This window comes from Equus caballus, chromosome 14, assembly GCF_041296265.1.
Source record: "Equus caballus isolate H_3958 breed thoroughbred chromosome 14, TB-T2T, whole genome shotgun sequence".
NCBI classification, from domain to species: Eukaryota; Metazoa; Chordata; class Mammalia; order Perissodactyla; family Equidae; genus Equus; species Equus caballus.
Genome location: NC_091697.1, coordinates 11,362,354 through 11,375,616, shown reverse-complemented (window position 1 = coordinate 11,375,616; position 13,263 = coordinate 11,362,354). Strand labels below are relative to the sequence as shown.

The following is a 13,263-nucleotide window of genomic DNA, read 5'->3' as shown; positions in this document are numbered from 1 at the left end:
TGCTTTACTATCGTTTAACAAAAATATCTACCATCCACTTAATTGCTTAGCCCCAACAAGTGGGGGTTCTTCTTGATTCTCCTATTTTTCTCACACCCCACATTCTACTCATCATCAACTTCTATTATCTGTGCCTTAATAGTATATCCTCAGTTATAGTACTTCTTATCATTTTCACTCCTAAAACTCTAACATATGCCAGGAGCCTCTCTCCTCAGAACCCATGAAAAGCCTCCAAAGAGGTCTTCTTACTTTAATGCTTTTACCTACACTCCATTTGCTATAAAGCAGCCAGAGTAACATCCTCAGCAAATTAGTCATGATCTGGCTTTCCTTTACTTGAAATTCATCAATGGCTTTTTACTGCAATGTAAGCAAAGTACCAACTTTACTTTAGTCATTGCTGCTACACACATTGTAGTTGTAATATAAGTTGTTTGCTTGCTTATTTGTTCTTTTACTTTTTATTTTCATTGTCTTTCTCCCATTGGAATATAAACTTCTTACATGCAGGTAGTTTGACTATCTAGCTCACGACTATGATGAATGAATGAGGAAGCTGTATCTGAAAGATGCAGTGCCCTTGCAAACACATTCCTTGAAATCCTGTGGTCTAGGGCATTAATTAAAACGTTTACCTTACAGAAGTCCCTTATGTCTCTGACCTCCACTGTTCTCATCTGTATAAATTAGAACTCAGAATAAGTGCTTCATTTTTTTATGAGGTTGTTAGTGGATGATAAACCTGATAGGGCATGTAAATATTAAGTTTTAGACAGATTGATCTATATGATTATAATTATAATCATTAATAATTTAATAAAGTCACCCCTTTGGTCCTCGATGAACTCCTTATATAATCCAATAGGACATGAAACATGATTTACCACATCCATTTTTTCCTCAATTCCAGGATCACTGGGCATCATGGATTTGAACCATGAGTTAATTTCTATTACCCGGCATATATGCTTAACTTTGATGACTGTGATATATTTGAAAATTAATTTTACTATCCTCCCAACCCATATGTCTGTGTGTTTCTCAAACATCTTAGAAACCCTCTCAGGCATTCAGTGCTCTCACATTGTCTTGTCTAGGGCAACATCCTTCACTCGCATCCATCAATTTTATCTTACCTGTAGATTTTTCACAAATGTGTTACAAAGAAACAAAAGTTAAATACTGCATTTCTTCATAATTTTTTTTAAAAAAAACACCTGATGATTCTAGTAAGTACAATGGCTTTTTGAGGAAATCATGTTCAGTGACTCTGCCTACCACCAGACAAATTAGAACACATAGGTAGCTACCCAACCATCTTCCTGAAAGACTGTGTCAGAGTATTATTCTAACACATAGAAAAGATGATCTTTCTCTTATCCTTTGTGGTAAGCCAGATTACAGCATGGGATCACATACACAAAAAGTAACATCTTCCCTCCTGCACTCCTCAACAAGATCCATGTCATTTAAAATTGCATGTAGGGGCCGGCCTGGTGGTGCAGCAGTTAAGTTTGCATGCTCTGCTTCAGTGGCCCGGGGTTTGCCGCTTTGGATCCCAGGTGCAGACATGGCACGACTTGGCACACCATGCTGTGGTAGGCGTCCCACACATAAAGTAGAGGAAGATGGGCACGGATGTTAGCTCAGGGCCTGTCTTCCTCAGCAAAAATAGGAGGATTGGCAGCAGTTAGCTCAGGGCTAATCTTCCTCAAAAAAAAAATTGCATGCAATTTATTTTACCTCTAAAAGATAAAATTGCCAAGCAAGAAATTTTAATTTGTGTTTCTGAAAACAATTGGACATTTATTTTGAATATTTGTGAATAGGGGAGGAGAAAGGGAAGACATAAGAAAGGAAAGAAGAGATAAAAGAAACCAAGAGGATACATCTTTTATATTGACTTTTTGTTTTATCTGCACAGTTGAACGCTACCCTCCTGTTTAATCCTTCATTGAGAACATGGCCACACTGCTCACAGACGCTTCCATTCACCAGCTATGTGAGAAGAAGCCAACTGTCAAAATACATCCCCTGACCCTCTTCATGTACCATTGAATCTGCCCAGTGCCCTCTTGAGAGCACCTGTCACAACCTTGTTCCTCAGACTATAGACGAAGATGTTCAGTATGGGCATGAGGATGGTGTAGAACACAGAGAAGACTTTGTCCTGGCCTGGCCTGGCCTGTGGTAAGAATGTGGCAGCATACATGGTGGCCCCATAGAACAAGGTCACTGATATCATTTGAGATGAGCAGGTGGTAAATGCTTTCTTCCTTTCTTTCATTGAGCTCATATGGTGAACTGTGGTCAGAATTTGGGCATAGGAGGCGATCACCACAGAGAAAGGAATCAGCAGCATCAAAACACAGCACACATACATCACTGTCTCATCAGAGCTGTGTCTTCACACACCAACTTCAGGACTGCAGATGCCTCACAGAAGAAATGGTTAAGCTCCTGAGAATTGCAGAAGGGGAAGCTCATGGTGATGTGGGTTACGTGAAAGCCATCCAAAGACCCCCCAAATCAGAAAACTGCTGGGATCATCCAACAGACCCATTGGCTGATGAGGACAGGATAGCAGAAAGGATGGAAGATGACCACATAGTGATCATAGGCCATGAGGCCCAGCGGGAAGAACTCAGCTCCCACAAGGGAGAGGTAGGGGAAATGCTGAGCTGTGCATCCCACAAAGGACATTGTCTTTTGACCCAGCAGGTAATCAACCAGCTTCTTGGGTAGCTTCTTGAGATGTACATCATGTCAATCAAGGAGAGGTTGCTAAGCAGGAAGTACATGGGGGTGTGGAGGCATGAGTCAGTACAGCTCAGGAAGATCAGGACGCTATTGTTCATCAGCATGGTGAAAAAGATGATAGAGATTATGGCAAAAAAGACAGAGATATCCCTTCTGTTGAACAGCCCCATGAAGGTGAAATATGGAGAGGTCGTAATATACCCTTGCATTGAACCCCTGATGGCTCTGCTGTGACCTAAAATTTTCCAAATAAAATGATTACATATTCACAATTAACATAACAATATATGGGTTGATTTTTAGAAAGTGAACTTCTAAAAGTTGGAAGAAAACATTTAACAGTTACTTTGGCACTGATGCCTAGCAACTAATCTATTCTAGAATGTTTTTAAGTAAAATTGATCATTTAACATCCATAATTTCTTAAATACCTTAGACAAGATGATGCCAGCAGATGTTATTGTGCTACATGATACACATAACAACACCTAGGCGTGCGTATCATGCTATGTTGCAGGTAAACATACCCTAGTCTGGTGTGTGTGTGAACATACTACCTGAGATATGTTTCAATTAGTATCTTTATTAAATAAATCTTTATTATAGGTGGCATCACCCCCATCTTCAAAATATCACAGTTCTGGTTGTGGGTAGTCTATGCCTACCATTTAGCCACAAATACAGCTGATCCATCATTTGGGCCATGAGTCCCTGTCTACATTATGAGTATTCTTTTGGTGTCACTTCATCCATGTTGCAACAAAAGTGTATGGGAAGACGCAAAGTGGGCAATGGAAACTACTCTTGCAAACTCAGACATGAACAAGTCATCCACTACAAAAGGAATTCACTGTTTTAGAATTATTTTGAACTTTTAGGAAATAAATTTTAATTTTAGAATGATGAGTAATTAGCATTAGAATTATGATTAGCATTAACTTTAGCAATTAGCATTAACAATTAGGATTCAGAGGAAATAGCACATGAACATACATACTGAATTATAACCCATGTATTATTTTTGGAAACTGGAATTTTTTCATAGTGATTTATAATTTAAGGAAAAACTGAGTGACTGTGTTTTATATAATTTCAGGTGATGATAAAGGAAAAAAAAACCTGCAGCAAATATTTTGAATGTTAAGGATGATTTTTATGTGCTTTAGGATTAAATATGACAAGGTGAGATATATTTTATCAGCATGTTTGGGACTTCAACTGATGAAACCAGTCAATTCTCTCAATATTCTAAAAATATGTGCACTTAAGTCAATTGAACTGCAAAAAATTACCGTTAAGAATAATGACATTGTGAAGAGTTTACCTGTGCCTCGTTCTTCATATCTATTGACTCATGATCTTCACAATAAAGCTAAGCAGCGATGAACTATAAAACCCCCATTTAGCCAATGGCAGTATTGAGAGTAATATTCCTGTGGTCAGACAGTCTGTTAGTGGTGGGGGTGTTTGGACCAGGTAGTCTCAACTCTCTCTGTTTCCTTGCTTACAACCCAGAGAAACAGCTAGACTTTTACTGTAGTTATCAAATAAAATGTTCCAACAATGTGAATCTGTTAAAATTTTAACTATATGTAATCATTAATGTGACTAGTGAAAATGAGACATTTAAGAGCACATGACAAATTATTCTAATAATGACTATTTTTAAGTGAGCAAACGCTGTTTCTCATGTTTAGCTTCTTTTTTTGCCAATTTCAGAATCTTTGATGCGAGGTTTCATAAATTTCCCTGACACATGTACCGTTTCATCATCATTTACAATCTGCCTCATTTTTCTCTTACTTTTCTAGTTTCCATTAATGAAGCCCATTGAAACATGTATCTGAAGTAAAAATGCTCTCCAATTATTGGAATAGCCTAAATATTAATGGTATTTCAACTATCTCCACCAGGTCAAGTTCTAAATTGTCTGCTCATTTCATGTGCCATTATTTGAAGTTAGGAAAATAATCGCATTTCCAATTGTATCAAAAAGAACAGAATACCTAGGAATAAGTTTAACCAAAGAGATGAAAGAACTTTAGACTGAAAACCATGACATTACTGGGAGAAACTGAAGAAGACACAAATAAACACAAAAATAATCTGTGCTCATGAATTGGAAGAAAAAAATAATGTCCTTTCTACCCAAAGGAGTATTACTTTTTAATTTATGCAAACTTTATTTTATTTTATTTATTTATTTTTTAAATTTTTGTTTTTTTGGATGTACATCATATTTCAAATTCTGTATACATTACATCATGTTCACCACCCGAACACTAATTATAGTGCATCCCCTCACATGTGACCCTAATCACCCCTTTTGCCCTCCCCCTTCCCCCCTTCCCCAAGGGTAACCACCAGTCCAATCTCCAATGCTATGTGTTTTTTTTTGTTGTTTTTATCTTCTACTTATGAGTGAGATTATGTGGTATTTGATTTTCTCCCTCTGACTTGTTTCGCTCAGCATAATACCCTCAAGCTCCATCCATGTTGTTACAAATGGCTGGATTTCATCATTTCTTATGGCTGAGTAGTAGTCCATCGTGTATATATACCACATCTTCTTTATCCATTCGTCCCTTGATGGGCACCTAGGTTGCTTCCAAGTCTTGGCTATTGTGTGTAATGCTACAATGAACATAGGGGTGCAAGTATCTTTATGCCTTTGTGTTTTCAAGTTCTTTGGATAAATACCCAGCAGTGGAATAGCTGGATCACATCGTAGATCTATCCTTAATTTTCTGAGGATACTCCATACTGCTTTCCATAGTGGCTGCACCAGTTTGCACTGCCACCAGCAGAGAACAAGGGTTCCCTTCTCTCCACACCCTCTCCAACATTTGTTGTTTCCTGTCTTGTTAATTATAGCCATTCTGACCAGAGTGAGATGATACCTCATTGTAGTTTTGATTTGCATTTCCCTGATAGCTAATGATGTTGAGCATCAATATTAAAGTATGAATAAGTCAGCCATGTATGTCTCAAGTAGTGTTTGCATTTCTTATAGTTCTTCTGTACTTTTTTTTATTCATAGCTTTTTTTATATACAAGAGTTTTTTTTAAAGCTATGGAATGTAAAACATCAATATTATTTCTGTAGTTTTTTCCACTGATTCTGTTTTTAGAAAATTCTCTAATAGCTTAAAACATAAAAAATATTTTTACTTATATTAATTTTTATTTCTGTGTGTTTTCTTTTCATTTAACTTTTTAAAGTTTGGAATTTTGGAGTGTAATTATGAAGCAGTGACTTACTGTATTCTCTCTGAGTAATGATGCAGCATCCTAACAGCAATTGTTAACAAATTATCCCTTTATCTATGAGTTTTGATAATACTTTTTTCATATATTAAATTTTTACATTTATCAGGAGTCTGCTAGTATTCTCTACTGATTCTTCTCATTCCCAAAACTGTGCCTCACCATTTGGATTATTTTAAGGTGTTATTTATGTATGTATAATAAAACGGTCTTTTATCTTTCTTGTTTTCCAAACAATTTTATAAAGATTTGCCCATTTATTTAGGAAAGAAAAACATCTTTATAACTGCAAGGTCATGCTTCATAAACAATGGCAAAACCTTTCATAGTTCTTATTGAAAGAGCACTAGCCTTATCATTTATTTGAAGATTACTGACATCTGTACAAAATCACTCTTCTCATCTAGGAGTAAACTAGACCCTTTGATATAGTTAGGTTTTCAGTTAACTTCCTTTGTTAAGAGTTATGATTTGTGTGTGGTGTGTGACTATTCATTTATGTGTGTGTTCCTTCTGTATATTTATGCAGATTTCATGTTAAATGTACTTCCCTATATTTCTCATTAAGTTTATTCCTATTTTATTTGCTATCGATTTTGAAATTTTCTGGTGTTTGTGAATCTTTGTGGCAAATTGGAGGGCTTTTTTTTTTTTGAGGAAAATTAGCCCAGAGCTAACTACTGCCAGTCCTCCTCTTTTTGCTGAGGAATCCTGGCCCTGAGCTAACATCCGTGCCCATCTGCCTCTACTTTATACGTGTGATGCCTACCACAGCATGGCACACCAAGGGGTGCCATGTCCGCACCTGGGATCCGAACCGGCGAACCCTGGGCTGCTGAGAAACAGAACGTTCGAACTTAACTGCTGTGCCACGGGGCTGGCCCCAGGCTGTTGGTTTTTAAATATTAATTTATTTTATTAATTTTCCTAATGTGTAGCCCCTAATTAGTAAAAAACTTTGCAAAAGATCACATAGTCTTTACTTTGCACAGTCATCAAGTGCACAAAATGAACATTTAATCTCCTTTATTCTAAAACATAGAGATTTGTTTTTCATTTTCATTATATTGTTTAGAATTTGCAAAACTATGGCAATCAACATAGTGGAAATGGGTTTTATTGTCTTGCTTTTGACTTAATAATAATACAAATATCACCTCTTTGTTATGCCTGGATTTTTCCTTAGTTTGAAGCAGATACCGTTCATCATTCATCATGCTAAGGAATTATGTTTCTCTAGCTAGTATCATCTAAGATTTACTATAAATAATATTTACTAGATTTAATTACTTGGCAACCATTCTTTACAACTTCTGTGTGTAGGTGTGTGTGTGTTTCTATCTGAGTGTGTGTGTGTCTGACTCTCAGAGACCACATTGCAAGTTTATTTTTTCCATTATTTTTCGAGAGTGCTTATCAGCAAGCAATGGGTCAGTAAATAAATGTGTGAAGTAGATGAAGTCTGTGACAACATTTCACTTGATGGCAAACTGTATAAGCTGCCACATCTCTCTGGGACTCGTTTCCTTATCTTTGCAATGATCACTTTGAACAAGAACAGTAATCACGAATACATGACATTTGTGCCTGGCATATGCCGTGGGACTCACCCCAAGGAACCAGCTTCAGAAAGTTCTCCACACAGCAATCCAGAAGTTTTTAAGTGTTGGTCTCTATTCTGATATTTAGAATTTCATGAACACATGCTATGCTAAAAAAAAAAAAGTGTAGTTACGTATAGCAGTCACACTGTAAACAGAGTCCCAGAGAGATGTAGCAGCTCATACAGTGCCACTGAAATTGGCACATGCAATAATTTCACTGGGCAGCCATTGATAAGATACCCTTTAGGATCACTCACTCCCTTGAATTCCCTCGTCTGAAGGATTCCCAACATCTCCTCTGAACACCATTTGCAGAGTGTCTGCTGCTTGTCAGGCCCTGGGGTAGGTCCTGGAATGCCAGCAGTGCCCTGCTCCACCATAGTCCTCAGTACACCTGCACTCCTTCCTAAGGATGGGCCTGTGCTTCTTAGATGGAACCACTGAATCTTAGGAACACCAATTCTTGCCAAAAATCCCTCTGACTGCTATATGTAACTACATCTTTCATTCTTTTAGCATAGCAAGTGTTCATGACATTCTAAATATCAGAATAGAGACCAATACTTAAAACTTCCATCATATTTTTCCTTAAGTTGGTGAGAGTGTCAGTACACTACTCAAATTGTTGGCGAGTTTATTTTTTCCTGAAGGAATCAGCAATTACATCAGTGGGTGTATTTCCCATTTCACCTACAGAGAAACTGAGGCTAAGGCAGCAGAGTTAGCTACATGACAGTGCGACTGGCAGAACTAAGAGGCAAACTGATCATGCTTCTTGTCATTACTACTTCCTCTGTGAACACAGTTTCCTCATTTTGCTTGCTCATTTCTACCAGAGGAAGTGCAGGGTCCTAAGATGTTTTCAATGGGCTCTGGCACTGATACTCAATCTGATTTTCTTGCCAACATGACCGAATGACTCACAAGTGGAGGACTTGAGCTCGCATTCTGTCAAAGGCCCTCAAAATTTTCTCCTATCACTGCACAGTAATGATTGTATGACCCACTTAACCCTTTTAGTGTATGAGACTTGTAATGAATGATAGAATATCCTCTGAGAAGAAAACCACTCCACTCACGCTGGTGAGGGCTTTCCCTGCAGTAGCAGCTTTCTTTTGAAAGATTATTTACTCCTAGTGTTGGGGAGAATGCACAGCACAGGGAAATTTAGACCATTTATTTCTCCTCCACACACAGATTGTACATTACCAGTACCTTATTATATATGCAGGAAGATAAACGACTGATGACTTGGAATGTGGAGTGCCAGGGAAATGCTAGCTTAAGCTCAATATGTGAAGCTAATTAACATTTGGTCTAAGATCATCTAATTAGCTTCCCCATCCAAAAAGATACTAGCCTCACTGCTTCCCCATCCCCAACATACACTCAGCCAAATCTCAAAAACAAGGCCAATGTGATTAACACCCTTTTATCATTTAATGCCCTGCCCCTACCCTCCTTCTACAAACTCCACAATTCTGTGGTGACAGCTTCTAGTGATTTCTTGAGTGAAATATAGTATCGTAGGATTACATCGCTTTTGGAAAAATCTTTCTTTTTATTAATAAATAAGTTTATATTTTAGAACAGCTTTTGATTTAAAGAAAATTTAGCAGACAATACAGAGTGATCATGTACTCCTCTTTCTCTTAGTTAACATTGTAAATTTATATGGTGCATTTGTTACAATTGACGAATGCATTTTCATACATTATTCTTAACTACAGTCCATAATTTGCAGTGATTCACTGTTTCATAATTTTGACACATGCATAATGTCATGTAATTTCCAGTGCAGCATCATACAGAATAGTTCCACTGCCATAAAAATCCTCTGTGTTCTGCCCATTCACCTCTTTCTCCTCCCAACCCCAGGGAACCATTGATCTTTTTATTGTCTCCACAGATTTGCCTTTTCCCAATGTCATATAGCTGGAATCATATATTACGTATCTTTTATAGTCTTCTTTCATTTGGTACTATACTTTGAAGAATTCTCCATTTGTTTTAAAGGCTTGATAGTTCAGTTATTTTCATTACTGTATAATATCCCATTGTGTGAATATATCACGGTTTATTTATCCATTTCCTTACAGAAAGATGTTGATTAATTCTAAGTTTTTGGTGATTAGGCTATAAACATTCTCATGCAGGTCTTTGTGTAAACCTAAGTTTCCAAGTCTTCTAGGGAAAATCCCAAGAACCACAATTGCCAGATCATATGTTAAGACTATGTTTAGTTTTGTATGAAACTGTCAAATTGTTTTCCAGAGTGGTTGTACTTTTTGTATTCCCTCAGCAAAGAATAACAGTTCTTGTATTTCACCAGAATTTGTTACTGTTAGTATCTTGAATTGTAGCTATTCTAATAAGTGTGAAGTACTTATTTTTGTTTTAATTACATTTTTAAAGAATGTATTATTTATTCTTTTTCTAGTTTTCCTAATAAAATTTATTTTCAAATTCTGTAGTTGGAATACATTTTACCTACTATCAATTCTCTATACTTAAGTATAATTAATGAGACAGCATGTTTCTGTGTGTGAGGCACAGAAAGAAAAAGGGAATTGAATTAAAAAATGGCATAAATGTTATGAGAATGAAAAACAATTACATTTAATAGGAATAGCTAAAATAAAAAATAATGACCAGTATTCATTACTTTTATCATATTTGACATTTAAAATTTTATAAGAAAAACATGTATTAACTCAAATTTCACAGACGAAGAAATTGGGCCTCAGTCGTCTTACAAGATGGACAGAAGTTCTCTAAAAGTGGAGTTGAAATGGATGTCAAGTTCTCAGGCTCAGCCCTCTCCTTCTCTTCTCTTTTATTTATTATGTTTCTTGTGCCTCATGATCTTCTGAGTTGGAAATGCCCTCTGCTATCACCCTGTATGTGGTCCATTTCAAGCCTGTCTGACAAAGAGAACCTCAAAACAGCTGAACCTGGTTTGCAACCGATAACTAGGTAGGAGCTGACCCAGGTCAACTTTCCTGAGCTACTAGTGAGTTCAACTCACAGTGTTCCAAGGTGAATTGTTTCATTTGGTTAAAGATTTTTGTCTACCACCCAGCAGATTTTTCAGGGAATAGAAGGCATGGCTGTGTTTACCTTACCCACCATTGCCAGTGTCAGTCAGCAGTAAAACATCACTGAACTCAGCTAGGATTTTGTTAAACTGGTGAGAGCACAAAGCCTCACATAACACCACACAGAGGTGGTCTAAGGGGCTTGGAATATGATATAGGTTTTTCCAACTAGGTCTATGATTTAGGTTACACACTTACATTCTCCACTGATCAGCTTCCTAAAAAGAAATACTAAATCATTTCCAAAGAATTTTCCAGTTCCCACTCTCAAATGAAAAGCTAGTTATTTCCTTTCCATTTTGTAATGTTATCCTCTTCAAAACTCAGTGCTCCAGAGATGGAAAAAACGTTCTGTCCACTATTTCTTTGGAAGAAAAAGATTAATAGAAATATCCATACCACTGCTAACATCTAGAGAAGGATTCCAGAAATCTAATAATCTTAATGAATTGGAAGAGAAGCTGAAAAGTGATTTCTGAATTTATGAGTTAATAGTTCACTTTTTTCTCACCTACTTCTCATTGTATCTTCTGATGTAAAGATTAGTTACCACATAACAAATGTAACATCATCGTAGAGTCCTTGCGCTGTGGAGGATTAGTATTTGCATTTCTTAAAATAAACACGTGATTCATTTTTTCCAGTTCCAAATTTAGATAAAGGAGCAATGTTTTCAGTTACTACTTAAAGAAAGGGTCTCCAGATTTTCTAAATCCTGGTGTAAGTCTGTGTAAATACTCCCTTTGAAGTTTTATGACACTTTAGTCTCTTTCAAATTCTTTCAAATGCCAACACATGTAATCCTTCCATAAACTCCATCAATGGATCATTTAAATGACATAATCAAAATGACCAGGTCATATGAGGCCACTGAAGGTGGGCAGAGCATATAATATTAACCAGACATTTTGGGGCATTTTTATACACGAATTACTATCAGAGAAGCGGCATGAGAGAAGAATTGGAATGGGTGCACACAAAGAAGGACTAAACAGCAGTGGTGTTTACAGCATTATCCTTGTGTGAATGTTACAGTGGTTTCACATTTTTGATGAAAATGCTGCTGATACACCTTTTCAGATAGCTGGCATTGGCAGGTGCTGCAAGTATTACCCATATTACCCATGTTAATATATGTATATATATAACAGCACCCATATTCTTCTGAGTAGAGATGGAGGATTTAAACTGTCAGAATTCTTCCCTTGTCACACAATGGAGCCCTCGCCATCTCGCCAAAACCCTCTTCAAGGCCCCTGTTACATCTGTGTTTCTCAGGCTGTAGATGAGAGGGTTTAACAAGGGGGTGAGGATCGTGTAAAAGGCAGAGAAGACCTTGTCTTTGGTTGGAGTGTGGTAGGATTGGGGAAGCATATACGTGTAAAGGGCAGCCCCGTAAAACAAGGTCACCACCATTATGTGTGATGAGCATGTGGCAAAGGCCTTCTTCTTGCCTTCTTCTGACTTCATCTGGTTCACTGTGATGAGAATCTGGGCATACGAAGAAATCACCACGGAGAAAGGGATTAGCAGCATTATGACACAGCAAATGTACATTACCATTTCATAGGTGGCCTTGTCACCACAGGCCAGCCTGAGCATGGTGGGCGCTTCACAGAAGAAGTGGTCAATCTTGTGGGAAGCACAGAATGGGAGACTCATGGTGATAGGGGTGAGGAGGAAGCTGTCCAAAGCGCCGCCGAACCAAGAGCTGGCCAAGATCATCCAACAGGTGCGGTGATTCATGAGGACAGGATAGCGGAGGGGGTTGCAGATGGCCACATAGCGGTCATAGGCCATGAGTCCCAGCAGGAAGAATTCAGCCCCCACAAAGCCCATGTAGAGAAAGTACTGGGCTGTACAGGAGATAAAGGAGATGGTCCTCTTGCCCATGAGATAATCAACCAGCATCTTGGGCACAATGGTGGAAATGTACATCATGTCAATGAAGGAGAGGTGGCTGAGCAGGAAGTACATAGGAGTGTGGAGGTGAGGGTCTATGTGGATCAGAAAGATCATGACCCCATTAGCTATCATGGTCATAAAGAAGATGGCACAAATGATGCTGAAAAGGAAGCCTGAGGCTTTACTGTGAGTAAAGAGTCCTGTGAGGGTGAAGTCACTGAGAAAGGTCTTATTATCTCCATCCATGGTGTTGTTATAACTGAAGGCATAAGAAGAGAAGTGTGGAGTTAATGAAAATTGCAGTAGATAGAGCGAATTATTTAAAAATGTCTTGACATTATTTATATGACTAATATCAAGCATTTTTATGTCTGGTGGTAGATTTGCAGCTTCTTCTTTCTTTACTGTTGAAGAGCAATTCCAAAGTTAGTTCTCCATGACATGAGGATGAATGGACATTTGGAAACGGATGCTTGGTTTAAGAGAGCTTAATTATTACTGCAGAACATCTGGGTCCAAGAAAGAGGATTGTTCACTTAGAGTTAACTCCATTTTTAAAAAATGTGCATAAAACTGAAAAACAATTGATCCAATCATTTCAAATAACGAAACATTTCAGCAAGATG

At 37.6% G+C, this 13,263-nt stretch overlaps 1 protein-coding gene and 1 pseudogene across 1 annotated transcript; both read right to left on the bottom strand.

Annotated features, from left to right (window-relative positions):
* Nucleotides 1-2,047: 2,047 nt before the first annotated feature.
* On the bottom strand, nt 2,048-2,972 carry LOC138917587 (olfactory receptor 2T1-like; annotated as a pseudogene).
* An 8,951-nt stretch (nt 2,973-11,923) lies between these two features.
* Nucleotides 11,924-12,883, bottom strand: LOC138917586 (olfactory receptor 2T6-like). The gene has a single exon (XM_070234696.1). The coding sequence runs from the start codon at nt 12,881-12,883 to the stop codon at nt 11,924-11,926; it is 960 nt and encodes a 319-aa protein (XP_070090797.1).
* Nucleotides 12,884-13,263: the final 380 nt, after the last annotated feature.